Source organism: Cydia splendana, chromosome 3, assembly GCF_910591565.1.
Source record: "Cydia splendana chromosome 3, ilCydSple1.2, whole genome shotgun sequence".
NCBI lineage: Eukaryota > Metazoa > Arthropoda > Insecta > Lepidoptera > Tortricidae > Cydia > Cydia splendana.
Window position 1 is genome coordinate 24,502,260 of NC_085962.1, and position 25,835 is coordinate 24,528,094.

At 50.7% G+C, this 25,835-nt stretch overlaps 1 protein-coding gene and 1 long non-coding RNA gene across 2 annotated transcripts in view; both read right to left on the minus strand.

Moving 5' to 3' along the window:
- Window positions 1-25,835, minus strand: part of LOC134789394 (uncharacterized) — a 485,188-nt gene that overhangs the window by 100,187 nt on the left and 359,166 nt on the right. The gene's annotated exons all lie outside the window — the stretch shown is intronic.
- The window catches only part of LOC134806620 (uncharacterized), a 42,681-nt gene that overhangs the window by 10,158 nt on the left and 6,688 nt on the right, over window positions 1-25,835 (minus strand). The window contains exons 7-10 of the mRNA XM_063779945.1: window positions 13,422-13,508; window positions 12,773-12,836; window positions 12,464-12,568; window positions 10,651-10,797 (exon numbers count right to left, since the gene is read on the minus strand). Of these exons, the coding sequence (XP_063636015.1) occupies window positions 10,651-10,797; window positions 12,464-12,568; window positions 12,773-12,836; window positions 13,422-13,508 (403 nt within the window). The remainder of the gene's footprint in view (window positions 1-10,650; window positions 10,798-12,463; window positions 12,569-12,772; window positions 12,837-13,421; window positions 13,509-25,835) is intronic.

Here is a 25,835-nt window from a genome sequence, read left to right on the forward strand (position 1 = left end):
AGGGCGGCGCCGCACGAGCAGCGCCCGGCCGGGGGGGTACTCACCTCGGTACAGCAGGTGGTGTGCGGGGGTGGCGGGGTGTGGGTCGGGGTCGGGCAGGGCGGCGCCGCACGAGCAGCGCCCGGCCGGGGGGTACTCACCTCGGTACAGCAGGTGGTGTGCGGGGGTGGCGGGGTGTGGGTCGGGGTCGGGCAGGGCGGCGCCGCACGAGCAGCGCCCGGCCGGGGGGTACTCACCTCGGTACAGCAGGTGGTGTGCGGGGGTGGCGGGGTGTGGGTCGGGGTCGGGCAGGGCGGCGCCGCACGAGCAGCGCCCGGCCGGGGGGTACTCACCTCGGTACAGCAGGAGGTGTGCGGGGGTGGCGGGGTGTGGGTCGGGGTCGGGCAGGGCGGCGCCGCACGAGCAGCGCCCGGCCGGGGGGTACTCACCTCGGTACAGCAGGTGGTGTACGGGGGTGGCGGGGTGTGGGTCGGGGTCGGGCAGGGCGGCGCCGCACGAGCAGCGCCCGGCCGGGGGGTACTCACCTCGGTACAGCAGGTGGTGTGCGGGGGTGGCGGGGTGTGGGTCGGGGTCGGGCAGGGCGGCGCCGCACGAGCAGCGCCCGGCCGGGGGGTACTCACCTCGGTACAGCAGGTGGTGTGCGGGGGTGGCGGGGTGTGGGTCGGGGTCGGGCAGGGCGGCGCCGCACGAGCAGCGCCCGGCCGGGGGGTACTCACCTCGGTACAGCAGGTGGTGTGCGGGGGTGGCGGGGTGTGGGTCGGGGTCGGGCAGGGCGGCGCCGCACGAGCATCGCCCGGCCGGGGGGTACTCACCTCGGTACAGCAGGTGGTGTGCGGGGGTGGCGGGGTGTGGGTCGGGGTCGGGCAGGGCGGCGCCGCACGAGCAGCGCCCGGCCGGGGGGTACTCACCTCGGTACAGCAGGTGGTGTGCGGGGGTGGCGGGGTGTGGGTCGGGGTCGGGCAGGGCGGCGCCGCACGAGCAGCGCCCGGCCGGGGGGTACTCACCTCGGTACAGCAGGTGGTGTGCGGGGGTGGCGGGGTGTGGGTCGGGGTCGGGCAGGGCGGCGCCGCACGAGCAGCGCCCGGCCGGGGGGTACTCACCTCGGTACAGCAGGTGGTGTGCGGGGGTGGCGGGGTGTGGGTCGGGGTCGGGCAGGGCGGCGCCGCACGAGCAGCGCCCGGCCGGCGGGTACTCACCTCGGTACAGCAGGTGGTTTGCGGGGGTGGCGGGGTGTGGGTCGGGGTCGGGCAGGGCGGCGCCGCACGAGCAGCGCCCGGCCGGGGGGTACTCACCTCGGTACAGCAGGTGGTGTGCGGGGGTGGCGGGGTGTGGGTCGGGGTCGGGCAGGGCGGCGCCGCACGAGCAGCGCCCGGCCGGGGGGTACTCACCTCGGTACAGCAGGTGGTGTGCGGGGGTGGCGGGGTGTGGGTCGGGGTCGGGCAGGGCGGCGCCGCACGAGCAGCGCCCGGCCGGGGGGTACTCACCTCGGTACAGCAGGTGGTGTGCGGGGGTGGCGGGGTGTGGGTCGGGGTCGGGCAGGGCGGCGCCGCACGAGCAGCGCCCGGCCGGGGGGTACTCACCTCGGTACAGCAGGTGGTGTGCGGGGGTGGCGGGGTGTGGGTCGGGGTCGGGCAGGGCGGCGCCGCACGAGCAGCGCCCGGCCGGGGGGTACTCACCTCGGTACAGCAGGTGGTGTGCGGGGGTGGCGGGGTGTGGGTCGGGGTCGGGCAGGGCGGCGCCGCACGAGCAGCGCCCGGCCGGGGGGTACTCACCTCGGTACAGCAGGTGGTGTGCGGGGGTGGCGGGGTGTGGGTCGGGGTCGGGCAGGGCGGCGCCGCACGAGCAGCGCCCGGCCGGGGGGTACTCACCTCGGTACAGCAGGTGGTGTGCGGGGGTGGCGGGGTGTGGGTCGGGGTCGGGCAGGGCGGCGCCGCACGAGCAGCGCCCGGCCGGGGGGTACTCACCTCGGTACAGCAGGTGGTGTGCGGGGGTGGCGGGGTGTGGGTCGGGGTCGGGCAGGGCGGCGCCGCACGAGCAGCGCCCGGCCGGGGGTACTCACCACGGTACAGCAGGTGGTGTGCGGGGGTGGCGGGGTGTGGGTCGGGGTCGGGCAGGGCGGCGCCGCACGAGCAGCGCCCGGCCGGGGGGTACTCACCTGGGTACAGCTGGTGGGGTGGGGGGGTGGGGGGGTGTGGGTCGGGGTCGGGCAGGGCGGCGCCGCACGAGCAGCGCCCGGCCGGGGGTACTCACCTCGGTACAGCAGGTGGTGTGCGGGGGTGGCGGGGTGTGGGTCGGGGTCGGGCAGGGCGGCGCCGCACGAGCAGCGCCCGGCCGGGGGGTACTCACCTCGGTACAGCAGGTGGTGTGCGGGGGTGGCGGGGTGTGGGTCGGGGTCGGGCAGGGCGGCGCCGCACGAGCAGCGCCCGGCCGGGGGGTACTCACCTCGGTACAGCAGGTGGTGTGCGGGGGTGGCGGGGTGTGGGTCGGGGTCGGGCAGGGCGGCGCCGCACGAGCAGCGCTCGGCCGGGGGGTACTCACCTCGGTACAGCAGGTGGTGTGCGGGGGTGGCGGGGTGTGGGTCGGGGTCGGGCAGGGCGGCGCCGCACGAGCTGCGTCCGGCCGGGGGGTACTCACCTCGGTACAGCAGGTGGTGTGCGGGGGTGGCGGGGTGTGGGTCGGGGTCGGGCAGGGCGGCGCCGCACGAGCAGCGCCCGGCCGGGGGGTACTCACCTCGGTACAGCAGGTGGTGTGCGGGGGTGGCGGGGTGTGGGTCGGGGTCGGGCAGGGCGGCGCCGCACGAGCAGCGCCCGGCCGGGGGGTACTCACCTCGGTACAGCAGGTGGTGTGCGGGGGTGGCGGGGTGTGGGTCGGGGTCGGGCAGGGCGGCGCCGCACGAGCAGCGCCCGGCCGGGGGGTACTCACCTCGGTACAGCAGGAGGTGTGCGGGGGTGGCGGGGTGTGGGTCGGGGTCGGGCAGGGCGGCGCCGCACGAGCAGCGCCCGGCCGGGGGGTACTCACCTCGGTACAGCAGGCCCCAATTTCACATCGGTGACAGGTGCGACGAATTGTAAAATCACTGTTGCTGACGTCACAGGCATCCATGGGCTACGATTACCACTTACGATCGGGCGGGCCGTACTCCTGTTTGCCACCATCATTGTATTATTTAAAAAAAAACTTTATTATATCGGATAAAAACAGATATTTCTCCTGCGAAGTTTCTGACAATTGTCAAAGATTTTGAAGAATTGTAGGTAATTCTTGACAGGTAATGAGTTATATGTCGGAATTTCGTGACAATTGTAGTGTTTCTTGTGACAATTGTCATAAACTTAGCAAGAGAAATATCTGTTTTTTTCCGATATCATAAAGTTTTTTTTAATAACACAATGATGGTGGCAAACAGGAATACGGCCCGCCCGATGGTAAGCGGTAACCGTAGCCCATGGATGCCTGTGACGTCAGCAACAGTGATTTTACAATTCGTCGCACCTGTCACGTTGGTGAAACAGGGGCCAGGTGGTGTGCGGGGGTGGCGGGGTGTGGGTCGGGGTCGGGCAGGGCGGCGCCGCACGAGCAGCGCCCGGCCGGGGGGTACTCACCTCGGTACAGCAGGTGGTGTGCGGGGGTGGCGGGGTGTGGGTCGGGATCGGGCAGGGCGGCGCCGCACGAGCAGCGCCCGGCCGGGGGGTACTCACCTCGGTACAGCAGGTGGTGTGCGGGGGTGGCGGGGTGTGGGTCGGGGTCGGGCAGGGCGGCGCCGCACGAGCAGCGCCCGGCCGGGGGGTACTCACCTCGGTACAGCAGGCCCCAATTTCACATCGGTGACAGGTGCGACGAATTGTAAAATCACTGTTGCTGACGTCACAGGCATCCATGGGCTACGATTACCACTTACGATCGGGCGGGCCGTACTCCTGTTTGCCACCATCATTGTATTATTTAAAAAAAAACTTTATTATATCGGATAAAAACAGATATTTCTCCTGCGAAGTTTCTGACAATTGTCAAAGATTTTGAAGAATTGTAGGTAATTCTTGACAGGTAATGAGTTATATGTCGGAATTTCGTGACAATTGTAGTGTTTCTTGTGACAATTGTCATAAACTTAGCAAGAGAAATATCTGTTTTTTTCCGATATCATAAAGTTTTTTTTAATAATACAATGATGGTGGCAAACAGGAATACGGCCCGCCCGATGGTAAGCGGTAACCGTAGCCCATGGATGCCTGTGACGTCAGCAACAGTGATTTTACAATTCGTCGCACCAGTCACGTTGGTGAAACAGGGGCCAGGTGGTGTGCGGGGGTGGCGGGGTGTGGGTCGGGGTCGGGCAGGGCGGCGCCGCACGAGCAGCGCCCGGCCGGGGGGTACTCACCTCGGTACAGCAGGTGGTGTGCGGGGTGGCGGGGTGTGGGTCGGGATCGGGCAGGGCGGCGCCGCACGAGCAGCGCCCGGCCGGGGGGTACTCACCTCGGTACAGCAGGTGGAGAGCGGGGGGGGCGGGGTGTGGGTCGGGGTCGGGCAGGGCGGCGCCGCACGAGCAGCGCCCGGCCGGGGGGTACTCACCTCGGTACAGCAGGCCCCAATTTCACATCGGTGACAGGTGCGACGAATTGTAAAATCACTGTTGCTGACGTCACAGGCATCCATGGGCTACGATTACCACTTACGATCGGGCGGGCCGTACTCCTGTTTGCCACCATCATTGTATTATTTAAAAAAAAACTTTATTATATCGGATAAAAACAGATATTTCTCCTGCGAAGTTTCTGACAATTGTCAAAGATTTTGAAGAATTGTAGGTAATTCTTGACAGGTAATGAGTTATATGTCGGAATTTCGTGACAATTGTAGTGTTTCTTGTGACAATTGTCATAAACTTAGCAAGAGAAATATCTGTTTTTTTCCGATATCATAAAGTTTTTTTTAATAATACAATGATGGTGGCAAACAGGAATACGGCCCGCCCGATGGTAAGCGGTAACCGTAGCCCATGGATGCCTGTGACGTCAGCAACAGTGATTTTACAATTCGTCGCACCTGTCACGTTGGTGAAACAGGGGCCAGGTGGTGTGCGGGGGTGGCGGGGTGTGGGTGGGGGTCGGGCAGGGCGGCGCCGCACGAGCAGCGCCCGGCCGGGGGGTACTCACCTCGGTACAGCAGGTGGTGTGCGGGGGTGGCGGGGTGTGGGTCGGGATCGGGCAGGGCGGCGCCGCACGAGCAGCGCCCGGCCGGGGGGTACTCACCTCGGTACAGCAGGTGGTGTGCGGGGGTGGCGGGGTGTGGGTCGGGGTCGGGCAGGGCGGCGCCGCACGAGCAGCGCCCGGCCGGGGGGTACTCACCTCGGTACAGCAGGTGGTGTGCGGGGGTGGCGGGGTGTGGGTCGGGGTCGGGCAGGGCGGCGCCGCACGAGCAGCGCCCGGCCGGGGGGTACTCACCTCGGTACAGCAGGTGGTGTGCGGGGGTGGCGGGGTGTGGGTCGGGGTCGGGCAGGGCGGCGCCGCACGAGCAGCGCCCGGCCGGGGGGTACTCACCTCGGTACAGCAGGTGGTGTGCGGGGGTGGCGGGGTGTGGGTCGGGGTCGGGCAGGGCGGCGCCGCACGAGCAGCGCCCGGCCGGGGGGTACTCACCTCGGTACAGCAGGTGGTGTGCGGGGGTGGCGGGGTGTGGGTCGGGGTCGGGCAGGGCGGCGCCGCACGAGCAGCGCCCGGCCGGGGGGTACTCACCTCGGTACAGCAGGTGGTTTGCGGGGGTGGCGGGGTGTGGGTCGGGGTCGGGCAGGGCGGCGCCGCACGAGCAGCGCCCGGCCGGGGGGTACTCACCTCGGTACAGCAGGTGGTGTGCGGGGGTGGCGGGGTGTGGGTCGGGGTCGGGCAGGGCGGCGCCGCACGAGCAGCGCCCGGCCGGGGGGTACTCACCTCGGTACAGCAGGTGGTGTGCGGGGGTGGCGGGGTGTGGGTCGGGGTCGGGCAGGGCGGCGCCGCACGAGCAGCGCCCGGCCGGGGGGTACTCACCTCGGTACAGCAGGTGGTGTGCGGGGGTGGCGGGGTGTGGGTCGGGGTCGGGCAGGGCGGCGCCGCACGAGCAGCGCCCGGCCGGGGGGTACTCACCTCGGTACAGCAGGTGGTGTGCGGGGGGTGGCGGGGTGTGGGTCGGGGTCGGGCAGGGCGGCGCCGCACGAGCAGCGCCCGGCCGGGGGGTACTCACCTCGGTACAGCAGGTGGTGTGCGGGGGTGGCGGGGTGTGGGTCGGGGTCGGGCAGGGCGGCGCCGCACGAGCAGCGCCCGGCCGGGGGGTACTCACCTCGGTACAGCAGGTGGTGTGCGGGGGTGGCGGGGTGTGGGTCGGGGTCGGGCAGGGCGGCGCCGCACGAGCAGCGCCCGGCCGGGGGGTACTCACCTCGGTACAGCAGGTGGTGTGCGGGGGTGGCGGGGTGTGGGTCGGGGTCGGGCAGGGCGGCGCCGCACGAGCAGCGCCCGGCCGGGGGGTACTCACCTCGGTACAGCAGGTGGTGTGCGGGGGTGGCGGGGTGTGGGTCGGGGTCGGGCAGGGCGGCGCCGCACGAGCAGCGCCCGGCCGGGGGGTACTCACCTCGGTACAGCAGGTGGTGTGCGGGGGTGGCGGGGTGTGGGTCGGGGTCGGGCAGGGCGGCGCCGCACGAGCAGCGCCCGGCCGGGGGGTACTCACCTCGGTACAGCAGGTGGTGTGCGGGGGTGGCGGGGGTGGCGGGGTGTGGGTCGGGCAGGGCGGCGCCGCACGAGCAGCGCCCGGCCGGGGGGTACTCACCTCGGTACAGCAGGTGGTGTGCGGGGGTGGCGGGGTGTGGGTCGGGGTCGGGCAGGGCGGCGCCGCACGAGCAGCGCCCGGCCGGGGGGGTACTCACCTCGGTACAGCAGGTGGTGTGCGGGGGTGGCGGGGTGTGGGTCGGGGTCGGGCAGGGCGGCGCCGCACGAGCAGCGCCCGGCCGGGGGGTACTCACCTCGGTACAGCAGGCCCCAATTTCACATCGGTGACAGGTGCGACGAATTGTAAAATCACTGTTGCTGACGTCACAGGCATCCATGGGCTACGATTACCACTTACCATCGGGCGGGCCGTACTCCTGTTTGCCACCATCATTGTATTATTTAAAAAAAAACTTTATTATATCGGATAAAAACAGATATTTCTCCTGCGAAGTTTCTGACAATTGTCAAAGATTTTGAAGAATTGTAGGTAATTCTTGACAGGTAATGAGTTATATGTCGGAATTTCGTGACAATTGTAGTGTTTCTTGTGACAATTGTCATAAACTTAGCAAGAGAAATATCTGTTTTTTTCCGATATCATAAAGTTTTTTTTAATAATACAATGATGGTGGCAAACAGGAATACGGCCCGCCCGATGGTAAGCGGTAACCGTAGCCCATGGATGCCTGTGACGTCAGCAACAGTGATTTTACAATTCGTCGCACCTGTCACGTTGGTGAAACAGGGGCCAGGTGGTGTGCGGGGGTGGCGGGGTGTGGGTCGGGGTCGGGCAGGGCGGCGCCGCACGAGCAGCGCCCGGCCGGGGGGTACTCACCTCGGTACAGCAGGTGGTGTGCGGGGGTGGCGGGGTGTGGGTCGGGATCGGGCAGGGCGGCGCCGCACGAGCAGCGCCCGGCCGGGGGGTACTCACCTCGGTACAGCAGGTGGTGTGCGGGGGTGGCGGGGTGTGGGTCGGGGTCGGGCAGGGCGGCGCCGCACGAGCAGCGCCCGGCCGGGGGGTACTCACCTCGGTACAGCAGGTGGTGTGCGGGGGTGGCGGGGTGTGGGTCGGGGTCGGGCAGGGCGGCGCCGCACGAGCAGCGCCCGGCCGGGGGGGTACTCACCTCGGTACAGCAGGTGGTGTGCGGGGGTGGCGGGGTGTGGGTCGGGATCGGGCAGGGCGGCGCCGCACGAGCAGCGCCCGGCCGGGGGGTACTCACCTCGGTACAGCAGGTGGTGTGCGGGGGTGGCGGGGTGTGGGTCGGGGTCGGGCAGGGCGGCGCCGCACGAGCAGCGCCCGGCCGGGGGGTACTCACCTCGGTACAGCAGGAGGTGTGCGGGGGTGGCGGGGTGTGGGTCGGGGTCGGGCAGGGCGGCGCCGCACGAGCAGCGCCCGGCCGGGGGGTACTCACCTCGGTACAGCAGGTGGTGTGCGGGGGTGGCGGGGAGTGGGTCGGGGTCGGGCAGGGCGGCGCCGCACGAGCAGCGCCCGGCCGGGGGGTACTCACCTCGGTACAGCAGGTGGTGTGCGGGGGTGGCGGGGTGTGGGTCGGGGTCGGGCAGGGCGGCGCCGCACGAGCAGCGCCCGGCCGGGGGGTACTCACCTCGGTACAGCAGGTGGTGTGCGGGGGTGGCGGGGGTGTGGGTCGGGGTCGGGCAGGGCGGCGCCGCACGAGCAGCGCCCGGCCGGGGGGTACTCACCTCGGTACAGCAGGTGGTGTGCGGGGGTGGCGGGGTGTGGGTCGGGGTCGGGCAGGGCGGCGCCGCACGAGCAGCGCCCGGCCGGGGGGTACTCACCTCGGTACAGCAGGTGGTGTGCGGGGGTGGCGGGGTGTGGGTCGGGGTCGGGCAGGGCGGCGCCGCACGAGCATCGCCCGGCCGGGGGGTACTCACCTCGGTACAGCAGGTGGTGTGCGGGGGTGGCGGGGTGTGGGTCGGGGTCGGGCAGGGCGGCGCCGCACGAGCAGCGCCCGGCCGGGGGGTTCTCACCTCGGTACAGCAGGTGGTGTGCGGGGGTGGCGGGGTGTGGGTCGGGGTCGGGCAGGGCGGCGCCGCACGAGCAGCGTCCGGCCGGGGGGTACTCACCTCGGTACAGCAGGTGGTGTGCGGGGGTGGCGGGGTGTGGGTCGGGGTCGGGCAGGGCGGCGCCGCACGAGCAGCGCCCGGCCGGGGGGTACTCACCTCGGTACAGCAGGTGGTGTGCGGGGGTGGCGGGGTGTGGGTCGGGGTCTGGCAGGGCGGCGCCGCACGAGCAGCGCCCGGCCGGGGGGGTACTCACCTCGGTACAGCAGGTGGTTTGCGGGGGTGGCGGGGTGTGGGTCGGGGTCGGGCAGGGCGGCGCCGCACGAGCAGCGCCCGGCCGGGGGGTACTCACCTCGGTACAGCAGGTGGTGTGCGGGGGTGGCGGGGTGTGGGTCGGGGTCGGGCAGGGCGGCGCCGCACGAGCAGCGCCCGGCCGGGGGGTACTCACCTCGGTACAGCAGGTGGTGTGCGGGGGTGGCGGGGTGTGGGTCGGGGTCGGGCAGGGCGGCGCCGCACGAGCAGCGCCCGGCCGGGGGGTACTCACCTCGGTACAGCAGGTGGTGTGCGGGGGTGGCGGGGTGTGGGTCGGGGTCGGGCAGGGCGGCGCCGCACGAGCAGCGCCCGGCCGGGGGGTACTCACCTCGGTACAGCAGGTGGTGTGCGGGGGTGGCGGGGTGTGGGTCGGGGTCGGGCAGGGCGGCGCCGCACGAGCAGCGCCCGGCCGGGGGGTACTCACCTCGGTACAGCAGGTGGTGTGCGGGGGTGGCGGGGTGTGGGTCGGGGTCGGGCAGGGCGGCGCCGCACGAGCAGCGCCCGGCCGGGGGGTACTCACCTCGGTACAGCAGGTGGTGTGCGGGGGTGGCGGGGTGTGGGTCGGGGTCGGGCAGGGCGGCGCCGCACGAGCAGCGCCCGGCCGGGGGGTACTCACCTCGGTACAGCAGGTGGTGTGCGGGGGTGGCGGGGTGTGGGTCGGGGTCGGGCAGGGCGGCGCCGCACGAGCAGCGCCCGGCCGGGGGGTACTCACCTCGGTACAGCAGGTGGTGTGCGGGGGTGGCGGGGTGTGGGTCGGGGTCGGGCAGGGCGGCGCCGCACGAGCAGCGCCCGGCCGGGGGGTACTCACCTCGGTACAGCAGGTGGTGTGCGGGGGTGGCGGGGTGTGGGTCGGGGTCGGGCAGGGCGGCGCCGCACGAGCAGCGCCCGGCCGGGGGGTACTCACCTCGGTACAGCAGGTGGTGTGCGTGGGTGGCGGGGGTGGCGGGGTGTGGGTCGGGGTCGGGCAGGGCGGCGCCGCACGAGCAGCGTCCGGCCGGGGGGTACTCACCTCGGTACAGCAGGTGGTGTGCGGGGGTGGCGGGGTGTGGGTCGGGGTCGGGCAGGGCGGCGCCGCACGAGCAGCGTCCGGCCGGGGGGTACTCACCTCGGTACAGCAGGTGGTGTGCGGGGGTGGCGGGGTGTGGGTCGGGGTCGGGCAGGGCGGCGCCGCACGAGCAGCGTCCGGCCGGGGGGTACTCACCTCGGTACAGCAGGTGGTGTGCGGGGGTGGCGGGGTGTGGGTCGGGGTCGGGCAGGGCGGCGCCGCACGAGCAGCGTCCGGCCGGGGGGTACTCACCTCGGTACAGCAGGTGGTGTGCGGGGGTGGCGGGGTGTGGGTCGGGGTCGGGCAGGGCGGCGCCGCACGAGCAGCGTCCGGCCGGGGGGTACTCACCTCGGTACAGCAGGTGGTGTGCGGGGGTGGCGGGGTGTGGGTCGGGGTCGGGCAGGGCGGCGCCGCACGAGCAGCGTCCGGCCGGGGGGTACTCACCTCGGTACAGCAGGTGGTGTGCGGGGGTGGCGGGGTGTGGGTCGGGGTCGGGCAGGGCGGCGCCGCACGAGCAGCGCCCGGCCGGGGGGTACTCACCTCGGTACAGCAGGTGGTGTGCGGGGGTGGCGGGGTGTGGGTCGGGGTCGGGCAGGGCGGCGCCGCACGAGCAGCGTCCGGCCGCTCCGCAGCCGGTGTGGAGCCACACGCCGCACGCCGCGCACCACACCAGCAGCGACGGCACATCTGTGCAAGTACGGTACTACGTTATGTAACACGTTCCCACGTGCCAACGTTTTCGTAGCGCTACACTCGTAGCTGATCACGTTTTTCAAAAATACAAAAATCTTTATGTCATAATAATCAGTTCATATAATTTGAGGGATGGTGTCTCCCGGCAAGCAATATATTTGCCTGTGTTGGGAGGCACCGCTCTTCTGTGACTATTGAAAACTAAGCTATACTATAGCCATTAATTACGTCACACGATTTGAGGGGGTCAAGAAAATGTGAGATGTTGTGACAGGAGGGAGGGGGGAGTCACAAACTTTGTGATGTCACCTTAACTACATCTGTACCCAGAAATGGTTTTGTTTTTTTATTCGCTGTTAATAGTTAAATAACTAGTTTTTGCAATGATAATCGTTATTATTTTTATTTTTATTCCTAATCGGCTTCGTGTTATAAATTTTTAACAATGAATTTGTCAAAATTTGTTTTTGTTGTTAAAATAATAAAAACGAATTTAAGAGCCCATCAACGTGTACACTAGCACCACCGCGTACAGTACCTTATGAACACATCAAACTAGTTTTTATGTTGCTGGATTCGTCAATCAATGCGTCCAAAGTTAATACGGCCGTTTTTGTTTTGAGTTCATAGATCGACGAATCCAGCAACATAAAAACTAGTTTGATGTATTCAAAAGGTATGTACTTAAATACAAAATACAGTTACATAGCTGCCCCCTTTTTTTAATATCTTTCGTTAAATTTAAATAATCACGATTATTTAGCAGTGGCGCTAGTGTGCACGTTGATGGGCTCTTAAATTGTTGATCTCATTGAAAAAAAATTGCCAAATATGTGACGTCACACCACGGGGAGAGGTTAGCCAAATGTGACCAGGTGTGACATGGAGGGGGAGGGGTTAAAAAATCTTCAAATTCGTGTAATGTAATTAATGGAAGACCCCTATTTACAACTCACAAAACATTTACTACCTATACTATTTACAAACAATATATACTTACTAATTACAAGCCATTACCGCTTTGTAGAGGAAAGGGACTACTATACGGGCTCGGGCTACGGGCTTTTGGGCCCGTTTCTCAAAAACTTGTAATACAAGCGGGTGTCACTTTTTGACAGCTTTTGTTAGAAAGGGACTTCCACGGATGACATCTTCATACTATTTTACTGCTATATTCCACAATTCCCACATCCAGACCCACTATAATCCAGTAACTTTATACATTTAGCGTTTGCGCCAAATCCGCTAGTTCTGATTGACAAGGAATTCATTTTTGAAATAGTCGTTATACCTTTTCATACAAAAATCCGATTTTTGTACAATAAAGGAAAATTATGTTTATGTATGTACTTATTTGTGACAATTTTGGCCTTCACAATCAAATAAAAAAACTGTACAATTTAGCCTATTTATACCTTATTTTATAAAGTATCACTTCAAAGCAGGCAGTCATCCATTTTTTGTACCTAAATATACTACATACGTAGCGGATGGCAGTGACGATTTCCATAGAAATGTAATTTTGGCCAAAGTCAAAGATAAAAAAAACACTTAACTTGGCAGTTTAAAAGTATGAAAGTTTTCGTTAGTTTGATCGCGCGTTTGCACGAGTACAACTCGCGCGAACGCGCCCTAAGGGGTCGATTAAAGTGGCACTGACCGTTCCTGCCGCACGCGTTGCAGACCTTCTTGGCGGAGTACACGGGCTCCACGGACAGCCCGGCCGGCAGCGCCGCCGCCCACGCCGGCTTGCCGCTCCAGCCCTCTGCGGTACCGACGACACAGAATACAGATTACTACAAGTCTGCAGAATGCTCACAGTTAAGACATGGGTACAGTCGAGTGTAAAAATATGGGTGCATATAACTACTCAAAAAGATGTCCCATAGTTCTTAATTCGTTTACATAAGAGCTATGGGACAATTTTTGAGTATGATGTGTGCTCTCATATTTATACACTTGAGTGTACCTTTCGTTTCAGCCGAAGAACCAGACGGCGATCCTTCCCGGGATTCCTTGCTTTGAGTCTGGAACTAGAATAATTCTTTGTTAAAACATATTTATGATGAATCTCTCTCTGCCACTCACTATCGACTCCTATAATGTTTCTACAATAATTGTCTGTAATCTCAATTTTTCTGTAATCTCTAATTTTTCAATCTGTAATTTTTTTCGGCACTGTTTGTCTATTCAAGACAAGAGTTCAAGCAGTTTAGCTCATATTGAAGCCAGTCAATGGGGTTGGCAACTGTCAAAGGTTTGCCTAGATGGCGCCATCATAGCTTGCCCCTTTTCCTATGAGATTTGGCTTAAAGGGCTGCCATCCAGGGTATTAAAAAAACAAAAAATTGACACAATTCTAGGGATTGACAGGGCAAGCTATGATGGCGCCATCTGCTAAAAACTTCCACCGGCCAACCCCATTAGTTTTTAAGACTTTTGAAATTGGTTTTTCTCATTACGGGGGTGACATTGTCACTGCGTGACAAAACCCCTTAAAAAAATAAACAGATTAAAAATAATAATTGGTTTTCCGACGTGTTAAAGAAATTAACTTAGAAAATAATTAATAAAAAATACGTACCGACTACACATCTAATGTTAATGTCCATATTTACCTGCTGTTTTCGTAGTTTTGCCGAGCGTGTTTGAGGAGGATCGTTGTGCGATTGCAAATATGGGAATTGATTGTATTTCTTGCGTTTCTGTAATAAAAATGGTAAATTATAATTACGCATATGCAATTATAAGAATTTCAGTCGGAGGTTTCACCACAAAAGAATTATGGCGTTACTCATAATGTTAAATAAACCGTAAGTAATCGTATATCCGTCATTTTGACCTTTGTGTTTGTGTGTGAAAGAGGCAACGTTTAACAGAGGTTTGTAAGTTGTATGAATAAGGGGCTAAGATTCACATTATGACGAGATGATCTCTTTCTGATGAACACTATCAGATTGAATTAAATAATATTTATCACTTAGCAGTTTCGAATGGTTACGATAAGTCTGTTGTGGATGGTATCATCAGGAAAAAGCTGTCGTCAAGCTCACCATACTTGTTAACCTATCGAATGAGATGATGCCTTTACTGATACTGGTTAGCGATATGTAATCATACTACATACCTATATGAGGCCTGGACGTTAGTGAGATGACGATTCACTCATTGCTGGTGTCCTACTTTATTACCTGCATATAAAATAAGTTTCACCTGATTATCCACCTGGTTTCTTGAACCTCATAGTCGCCTCCAAACCTCCCCTTATAGCGACCCCATTCCTCACACTAAGTTTACCATAAGTTCATATTAGCCATCAACAATTCCCTCGGATCACTGTTCACTCTGAATACTGATATACGTTAGTCACAATTTACATGAGGCACATCATTAATCTAATAACACCATAAGAAAGCCGTTGAATTGATCCCCAAAGCAAAATTCTCCCTCCGTATATCTGTTCGCACATAACCTCCCTTTCTTACTATCGTTCGGCGTCTACCCTCTTGTCTTGTCCTAAAAAATCACAATAACCTAGAAGCGGTTATTTAACTTAAACATGACTGCGAGCGCCATCTACTCCATGACGCTGGCAACTATTAGCCGGTTCGCATGTTCGCGACACTCCCGCCCCGCAGGAAAAAGCTACTCTTTTAATTGAAATTAGATGTCCATAGGCAAACATGTAAATAAATCAACAATTAGATGATAAGAACACTAATGTGAATAATAATGTATTTGAGCTGTTCATCCTCTGAATGCCTCTCTCGGCTTTGGCGCTGTGAATCGGCATGACCTGAGATTTCGTACCATTTCTGATGATGTCGTAGAAATGTGCTGAGGCACACCGTTTCTGAGACTGAGCTGATTGTTCATCTGTATTTGTGCTGAGCTGATAAAGAACAGGATCCTGAGACTGGTCTGAGCATTCATCAATGTTTGTGCTGAGCTGATTAATAATTTGATCCTGAGATTGGTCTGAGCATTCATCAAGGTTTGTGCTGAGTTGATTAATAATATGATCTTGGGACTGATCTGAGCATTCATTGATATCTGTGCTAAACTAACTGATCTCTGATTTGAGAATGAAAGCAGTATCCTGAGATTGGTGCGAGCGACTGAGCGTTTATCGGTGTCTGAGCTGAGCTGAGTAGGATCACGGCTGCGATTTGTCATCTCTGGTCCGTTACTTATCTCTCTGTCTACCTATATCTATGTCTATGTGTGGTATTTCCCACAATCTCGCGCGTTCGGTCCCAAATTGCTCCGAGCAGTCCTTAATTACAACGTGGCAACACCGATTTGATATCAAACATCGGTGTTGTTAGACCGTGAGAACTCAATTCGCGCTATATTTTATCTATGAATACCATCTGTGATGTTCTGATGTTATATGCTGCTTTGCTCTTATGATATCGTTAATAACTTGTTTCACTACTTCAAGGGTCAGAACTTCTACTACAGCAGACGTATACATGATGACCAGCATAATTTGCGTAATTAAACAACTGTAACTTTATTAAACACCGCGGCGACCGCGCGATCGAATGATAGTTATTACACAGACAAAAGCGACCGTCTTATCCAAACGTGACGTGTATATGTAACCTAAGTTCCCACTTCTCTTTACTTATTACTACTGGCAGTAAGCTACTATGTGAAGTATTTTAATCTACTTGCTTATTCATTAAACCTACTGCTGACATATCCATCTCTTCGTGTATCTAATTCATGTCCGGCAGCCCTCCCCAGCCAAGGAAGAATTACGCTATTCTCATTTAATCACAAATCAACATGTAAAAGAAAGAACCTATCTACAAATCAAGAGAACCACATTCTTTTTTATTTTCTTAAGCTAAGCTAAGGATATTTAACAGACTTGTCAAATCAGGCACTTATTTCGAGTCAAGTCACCTTTTCTTGTAGTTCATTCTGATTTATTAAATAGATATTGTGCCAAAAATTACTGCAGTTTTTATTTTTCTAATCATTTTCTGATGCTGGTGTGAAATAATCTAGTTTAAAAAGGTTGGGACAGTCGTGTCAGCCTCTCTATTAGGTATGAAAGCCATCAATGCATTTAACCTGAGCTACACTCAAATAATATAAACTGAGCACTTTATTTTCATCTTGGTTAGTTACAAAACCTGTCAACAACTCTTTTTTACTGCGTTACATTTACGTTACCGTGTACCTAAATATACCTAACCTAACCTATATATATATATCATGCTAAGGATCGTAGAAACAGCATAGCAAACTGTACCTACCGAGGTACCGATTCATTACGACTTTACATGACTATTCTTTAATTAATGTAACCGATCAGATCTTCAAGTGTAATAATCGCCCGCTTCCCGTACTACGGTATTTTCACTGCTGTGTCTATCAAATTGACCCACTAAGTTTCCTTTATTCACGAATTTTCACTTCACAGCTTTGATAACCATGAGAGACATTGAAGGGTACTCACTCAGTACTCTCAGTAGCAAATACTCAACGTGTGGCAATTAATAGAGAATACAGTGGGCACGGCGTCTGTATACTCTTTAAAGGCTTTCGCAAAGACTTTTGATTTCCTTAACTGGAGTAAAATGTCAGGGTTATGAGCGAAATGGGGATAACACGCCGAGTTATCTTTTTAAAGTTGACCAAGGAGTGCAACTGTTTACTAACATCGGTGAATACATAATGAGTATTGGAAGGCTGTTAGGGTGGTGTCTGAGTTGGTATGAGACTGCGTCCATAAAAGCCGATTCCCACCGGCTTGCCTGTTTTTGGACGTTTGAGCAGAGTTGTAAAGGAAATATGTAGCCAATTAGCCCCGGCTTGCCTATGGATATGTTTGACGCGCCGCCACTGGTTGATAGCCAACTTATCAATAACCTCAGTTTTGCAAATGACATGACTATAATTAGATTAAGTGTCTGTGGAAAATAACTTGCGGTTCTGTTTCTAAAATTGAGCATGTCAGATATGAGTCCATAACTCCATACTCAGGATTCAGACCAGATTCATACCCCAGGATCAAAAGAAATAAGACGAAGTTGATGCATGTCGATCTACCTGGTAAAATGAAGAGTACCAATACATTGCACGATCTAGAGGCAAGTTGTTGGTTTACTTGGGATCTTAAATAAGCGACGATGGCGTTTTCGACCAAAGGGTGGTCAGAAGAGATCAGATAGCCAAAGCTGCGGTGAAACGACTTTCCAGGGTATGCATATGGGAGAACATACAACCAGTATCACACTAATGCGGACGCCTTGTTTTCTCGATCTTTCTGTACATGTCCAAACCTAGACCATTAAAACTGAAACCCATCATAGGACAGATGCATTTGAGAGGTGGTGCTGGCGAAGAATGCTTGAACGCAGTAGGTGAAATTGCATCAAGTATCGACGAACTCAACATCAAACCGAGGTTATCCACTATTTGTACTCATCGCGCACGTACTTTCTTCTGCTATCGAGGCAGAAGAGGATCCTATAGTCTGGAGAAGCTCATAATCACTGGCCACATGGCAAGGAAGCGTAGGGATAGGCATGGACGTATGGCCACACGGTGGGCGAACAGAAAAAATATTAAAGACAAAGCCACATTACAGGCTAGCATATCTAGGTACTGCAGATGGTGAGCACTGGTGAAGAACCACACAGGACAGGTGTCCAACTGTCCACTGTGACCCAAGAGGATAGGGACACGAATAAAACTGATAACTCTGTCTTGTGACTATTGCTCCTGTAGTAGTCGTACATAAAACAAATACCATGTCCTTAACACTACGATATTTCACAGCAATATTAAAATTAATGAAGAAAGATACATATAGAACTTCATTATATGACATCTGATTCTAATTGTGATTCTGATTCTTGTGTAGCTCCAGCCTGCATTTTATATCTCAATATTCTGATTAAATCTGATAATCAAGTTAACAGTTGAGGCCACGATCATATACCAATAATTATTTGGCTCATGATTGATCTCTTCCTTTTACTATAACATAAAAAGTTTAATACTTAATTGAAGTTACCTATCACCCTTTCCTTCCTTCTTCACAGGTTTAAATCAACACATTTTATGTTAAAAATAATGTTCACTCGCATCACAATGTCTGTTGTGATAGACGACAGACAACTCTACGTGCCAAAGGTATGCTTTTACCGAGTTTTCAATAACAGGCATTATAACTACATAATATTACAAACACCTAATGTTGGTACACACTGTATTATCCATACTATTTTATTAACATCTGAGCAAAATCTGTGTTGACAGACGAGATAAAATAATTAGCCGATACGCTGTTGAGCCTGGAATAAATATAATATGATATAAAAGGCTAATTTCTAGCCTAGTGTTAAAAATAAAAAAATATTAATTATTATTAATGTTTCGTCTAGACCATCTAGTATTATTACAGTTTACCACACAACATCTATCGTGGCCCATTTTTATTGTAAATATGATTTTTAAGGCAAAAAGAAACGTGAACAAAATAACTGAAAAGTATGTGAATTGACAGAAACACTGCTTGCTAACTTGTCATATTGTCATTTAGCCACATCAAGCGCTGAGTTTGTTTCGGCTCCCCCCACCACTTGCCTTGCACGCAGCGAATACCTACTATTCCTTTTCGTTACCTAGACATAGGTAATATACTCTGTAACAAATGCTCATGTGTCTTTGTCATTATGCCATTATTTAATTTCAGAACTACTTGCACAGAGTGGTATAATGACTACTATCATAGTTAAAAATACGTTATCACATTTATTTAAATAACCGAATACTTGAGAATTTATCTTATTCAGAAACCTATCCACCATGGTCTTACTACCGTCTCTATAATTATTATGAATATGTAGGTTCGTATTCTTTAGTATTTAGTATCTCGATTGGGTAGGCGGTATCAATTAAGGGGCCGGTATATGACGTTTTCGATTTAGACCTCACTTTGTAACCATAATTTGTTCAATAAATGTTTAATAATTGCATTAAATTACACGTAAATTTGTTCACGAAGAAACCGTGTACCGACTCTTCATGCCATTGTATTTTTAATTTGCTGTTATTCTCTACAAATCGACACTAAAAGTATCAAAAAATCAAAATATGGAGTTCCGTTTGAGACAGAAGCAAAACAATTTTGTCTTTGACAGTAATTGAATTATTATATGATTCTGAAAGCTAGATAATTCAGCTACCAATTTATTATCGATTTATATTTTTACTCACAAAGACAACACAGAAATTCAATCTCAAATGTAAACTTTCGAACAATTTCCATACATTGACGACATCACTCAAAATTCTTCTTCAAGTCAGATGCCCGTTGGGGCTACACCGGAGCACACGTGTACTTCTTCAAATGAAAATGACAGCTTGATTTTCTTGCTTTTGACAATTATATTGACATTAAATCATATACGCACACGAGAAAGTATACCAGTAGATAAATTGTATTTCAAAAAATAGGGTACATAAATATCAGCTCGCGTCTCATTTAAATTTGATTTGCTGTTATAATGGTTGAAAACCGCAGTAAACTATCTTAAAACAATACGATTACAGTCGAATTTAAGTATTATGTTCCTTCAAAACTCGCTTAAAATGAAAAAAGTTTAAAGACTCATCTTTACTGATTGGGATCAATTTTTATTATGCTGGTATCATTTTGCGTCAGTTTAAAAACGTATTTGACTTCTGTACGTCAATGAATTTATATTTTTAGCTCTAGCTTCTTTCTGTGAACTTAATAAATTGAAACTTTGATATATACCATTTTTGAAATCAGCAACTATTATTAATTATCTCATTATAATTTCTAAATTTTCGATTTAATACATATCGACATGACACTGGCTACTGTAATAAACGCCATAAAAAAAAAAAAAAAAAAAAAAAAAAATTTGATGACAATTGTAATCTTGTATTATATTATAGAACTTTTATCTTAAAATAATGCCTATTAACAGAAAGAGTTATGTAATTCGTATAAGTAATACCTGAAAGTCTTGTACCTAGATCTGTAATACCATGGATTGCGACGAATAAATGATAATGATTATGCGGTTCGTTCCGTCTATATGTATAATGCGTGTACGTGCTGTTCTCTGAAAATCTTCAAGAAAAAATAACGGCTAGACCAGCACTAAGTACTAGCGAGTTTTTGCGGCTTTGGAGACCGAGATGAAGCTTACAGGCCAATAGCGCTCTAGTTATTGTTATGTATACCTATGTATCGAATGTTTTATAAATTACCTATAAAAAGCAATGTTTTATTTCGATTAGGTCTACATTTTGTGCATATTGCATATCTGAAGTATTTTCGTACTAAACTTGAAACTTTTGTTGAAACTAAATAAAATAATTATTCCAAATGTACAGTCGCCTGCAATTTATGTTACACAACGTGTGTGTGTTATGTTGTAGAACCATAAGACCATGTCACATATTTTTGCGGCCTTCGAAGAGTAGGTACCGTCATTATCACCAACTTTGCCCGCTTATTTTTTAAAACGAATTTCTCAAAAAACATCACATCATATGACTTTTTTTGCTCAGCACGTCCATTGTGATCAAACGCATCAGTTTATTTGAAAGAAAAAATATTTTTTATCGTGTTTTTACTCATTTTTTTGCGTTTTAGAGGGCGGGCAAAGATATCCGGGGTTTTCGCCAACATTGCCCACGTCAATTTGGTATTCAAATACAGCTCGTATGATGATGATGTCTAAGGATCACTTAAAGGTTTTGGGCATGTTATTAACTTTTATTCCCTGTTAATAACTTAGCGATAAGTGTAAAAACTTTAAAATAAATTTGCTGGGCAATGTTGCCTACCCGTTTTTGCTCATTTCCAAATAAGGCTCGCGTAAGCATTTTACAAAGGCTAGGGTTGTCACTTTTGAGAAAATCTGTTACAATAGTTTAATGGCCAAAAATATGATTTTTGTTGTGTTTTTCATTCGTTAACGGGATAAAACATCTAAATAAAGGATAGTAAGACAAATTAAATACAGTATATATTTATAAACTTATTTTAGTGTACAAACATAACCTTCTTTTACTTGCGAAGTTGGGTAAATTAGATGAAAGTGACAACCCTAATCCGTTTTTGGTGGTGGGCAATGATGGTATAGATGCCAAATTACCGGATTACTTTGCCCACCGCTAAAACTTTTGTGTATTTAGGCCTTTTTAGTTTAAATCTCAATAGACATAATCTATGCTTCATGTGTTATAACTCAAACCCGGAAATATTTGTCAAAGGGTTCTCAATTTTTTCTACTTGCATTCATTATTTATCAATTTTTTGCCCGCCGAAATATACCCTATATTAGACAACTCGCTCAAACTCTAAATTCCCAAGTCAAGTTATGCACAAGTTTGGTATATAGTTTTGTCAGAAATATAACCTATTTTCTACTAAAAATAGCAGGGTTTTTTGTTTAAAATTGTCGTTTTGGGCAAAGTTTCCCTGGAGGCAAAGTTGGCGCTAATGACGTAACATATTATTGCAGGTGACTGTACATAAATGTTTCGGTGATTTTGAGATTATTTTTCAGGTTAGTTTACTAACAATCAAGTTATGCAGATACCGATTTCGTGAACGTATAAGTAGTAAGGTACCGCTATTGTTTAGCGATACCGATTATTTTTGAAGGCAAAACTATACCGTTGAAATATAAAGATATTAAAATTACAGCAGGGACAACCATTTTTTATAGGTGTACCTAAACCATCATTGGCCGAGCATTAGCAAAGGTCTCCGTTTCAGCTTGGGCAAAACTGCTTTTGTATGTTCTCCTTTGCAGATCACATTTCTCAACTGATTCTCGTGAAAATTTGTAAGCAGGTTCGATAGAACTATTCTATTTCGCTTTATCCGCCAAAATGGAATTGCCACCCTGCTGAAACTTTATTTATTTAAATTCCTATTGAATGGATTTTGCACCTTATGAAAAACCGTATAGAGCAGTAAATAACATTTTACATCTGACTGACATCTTGTTTTATTCGCTTTAATTGTACAAAACGCGTATCTCGACAAAGCAATATTAGGTAGTAAAACAGTCAACAATCAAATTAATTAAATAGGTAAGTACGTCACGTGTGACATGAACAGACAAGGAAAGCAAGATTAAATGCATTGTTTCTCTTTCATCTTTCAATGGAACGCTTTTACCCTCAAAGGAGGCTAGTGGTCAATACTAAACTAAAAGTCCAATCTAAAAAAAAACATGATGGGTCACTGACCTGTCCCAGTAAAGTGAGGTAGTGTGCGTGAAGTGCGCTTGTGTGTGAAATGGGGTAAATTGACAGAATCTGAAATTTTACCCACCGCTACCGTCGCCTTAATATGTGTTGCTTGATTCCAATTCATTTAACAAAATCAAATTAGTTATGCATGGCTAATGGCTATTCTTTAAATTATCTACCACTCCCTTATCCATTTCTGTTCGAGTAAAAGTAAAGTATGTACTATGTACTTAGAAGTATCTAAATCAGTTAGCAGATAATATAGAAACCACTAGCCCATTCAATCAGTATGACTTTCACTGGGAGTCTTTTCAATAATAACTTATTTTAGCATTTTTAACACTTTAGGTTTGGGTCATCGTATGTACATACATACACAATTCAGAAGTTTAGTTAATCTTTATCTAATCACTAATCTATGGACTTTCCACACTAAGAATCAATGGTTCAGTAATAATAGGAAGTCATTATACCTTAGGGTATTGCTTAAGTGCAAACATATATATTAGTGGTGGCTTATACTAAATAGTTTTGCCTTTGTCCTTTACATATCCAAGTTGATATTTACTGATTCTCTGATAACAATCTATATTGAAATGTTAATTGGGAATAAATTAAGATACTATGCTTTATTACATCAACAGACAAGTCTTTGGAACCTTAATGTAACGCTGATTAAACGCAATCCATAAAGTAAGTGAATATTGTTTAAATTAATTCGGTAGCTTTTTATTCGTTTACAATCATTTTACCCGTTTATTCTTTCAGAACAGAAATATCATGCATGCCAATTGAGTATGTTACTATTGTTAAATCTAGCGAGCCCCATTTTTGGCCGTTTGCTGGTACCATTAGAATGGCTGAGTGATTCTGATTGAGTTCCAATGATGTTCCTGGTCCTTTGAGTTTGAATAGTATGTACCTACATTGTACATATGACGTCAAGTTGTAATCTGATTTCAAGTGCCTCCTGCATTTTCATTCAGGCACATTACAACTAAATTGTACCGACTTCCAAGAAACCAATCCGTTACAATTCCTTACGATTGTAACAACAAACAACGATGAGGCAAGAAATTCCATATTAACATCTCTTATGATATGAGTGGTTCTAGTCCTTCAAACGTGGTGAGTGTTAAATTCGAGTTTTTAATTAAACTCAATGGTTCTGATTAAAGCCCAGTGAAAATATGGATCCGCAAAACATACCATTATAATAGCCTGGTTTGTTTGTCTGGAAGATATCAATCTTTTAGCGATAAGACCGCCCGTTGTGCACCATAGTATAAGTGATATGTGTTAAGTTCCTTTACATATTGCTGAGCAATAAAGAATATTGTGTTGTTGTAAAAATATTGATCATATAAGTATAAGGCTAATACGTTAAACATGATACATTCGCTTCATGAAAAGATACGCAGTATAAATTGTTGTCATTTCACCACAATTGCGCTCACGACTAGTTTAATCATGGCTGAGCTGATAATTTGTGATGAAGCGGGTATTCTGCAAGCAATGCATCTTCTAGAAAAGCATGCAATCCAGTAATAATTAACTTGGCGTGGAACTTCATAATCACAAAATATTGTTTACCACCAATTTAACGAAATACCGATGTAATAGAATATATACAAAATCGGAGGTCAGACCTAAACTGGTTTTTTTTAATGAAAATGAAAAATTTTTTTAATGAAAAATTATATATTTAGGTAAAGGTTTCGTTTTAACAATACAGTTAATGGAGTCTCCTAGTAAGTATAATTATACCTGTGACAGGAGACCCCGCTCTTCCCAGCTAACATTTTTGTTCTAACAATTTATTCGTTATACATTTAAAATTTGATTTAGTTTAGTGTAATCTAATCTAAAAACTACCTTACACTAACTTAAGCTAAAATATACATTTTTATTATTATTAAGTGTGTGCGTGTGTGTGTGTGTGCGTGTGTGTGTGTGTGTGTGTGTGTGTGGGAGTATGATTCTACTATTAATACATCTATACTACAAAAGAAATAAGGGATTCTATTTCTTCATAGGTTAAGGATTTCAGTTTTTCTGTAACTGTAATTTTACATTTGTTTGATGTCAGGTTATAGATAGATACATAATTATTTATAGCATTGTAAAGTCTGGCAGATTGTGATTCATATTGCCTTTTTGCGAATGCAGACTTACATAATGGTACTGGTTTTACTCTTAATGTCCTTCTTCTGGAATTTACGCCCTGATTGTATATAATTGCCATTGGAGCTTCTTCACCTTTTCTTTGATACATGACATATATATATTTCAGTTCAGGATTATTGCTGATAAGTGTAAATTTCTACTGCTTAGGGCGTTAAAACTTGAGTTGAATGTCCGTTTCGTCACCCACGTTTTTAGACATGTTTAATGAAAAATGTACGTAATGATTGGTTTCAACGTAATGAAATCTGAGACTTAAGCAGTTCCATGGCTCTTGTTGAAGGTAGTCTTACCAAGTTAGTGTTTAAAAACTGATTATAAACACCTTTCTGATAGAATTTATAGTAAACATACCCATATTGTGCTATCTTTTCTGATGTGACAATCTTAGCCACTCTCTCATTCTTATAACATAGAAATGTTGGAATCCTGAGCGTTGCGAGGGTTTCAAGGCACGTGGGTTAAAAACAAACTTTGCTGCCCTGGTGACACAAACATTTTTATCACATCAACCAGTGACAAATACTGGCTGTAAAACGTTAAATATATAACATATGCTTTCAAATATTTTTATCATTCAAAACCATCACTTGAAATTCCATTCTACTGCTTAACATGAGGAATCAACTCCAAATTTGCACTCTATAGGACTGATTGATTAACACACTGCTTTCAAAGATTAAAGCGAGCTTTTTAGTATTTTGTATTCCAAGTAGAACTTTTTGAAACAATTTTGTATTTATATAATTTACCAAGGAAATTTTTGTATTTAGATAGGTACCTATTTTTTATAAACTATATATATATTTACTGACATTTGCAATCTCTTGTATATCAAAGAGCAAGAATGTTCAATAAAATGTAGGCACTTAATTGCATATCATGCATATGTGCTCCGGTGAACCACTAACATATTCGCCTGCTTAACGCCTCTTTGCAAGAATAGGATTACATAAATATGGACTTCATTTCATGCCTGAAATAAAACATTAAATTGAACTAAACAAACCAAAAAATCTCTTTAGTTGTACGTGCATATATAAATTGACTTCTCATATGTTACTTTTGATGATGATTACAGTGCATGTGCATAAAATCCCAGCATCTCCACCATGTCGTCAAGCTCACCATACTTGTTAACCTATCGAATGAGATGATGCCTTTACTGATACTGGTTAGCGATATGTAATCATACTACATACCTATATGAGGCCTGGACGTTAGTGAGATGACGATTCACTCATTGCTGGTGTCCTACTTTATTACCTGCATATAAAATAAGTTTCACCTGATTATCCACCTGGTTTCTTGAACCTCATAGTCGCCTCCAAACCTCCCCTTATAGCGACCCCATTCCTCACACTAAGTTTACCATAAGTTCATATTAGCCATCAACAATTCCCTCGGATCACTGTTCACTCTGAATACTGATATACGTTAGTCACAATTTACATGAGGCACATCATTAATCTAATAACACCATAAGAAAGCCGTTGAATTGATCCCCAAAGCAAAATTCTCCCTCCGTATATCTGTTCGCACATAACCTCCCTTTCTTACTATCGTTCGGCGTCTACCCT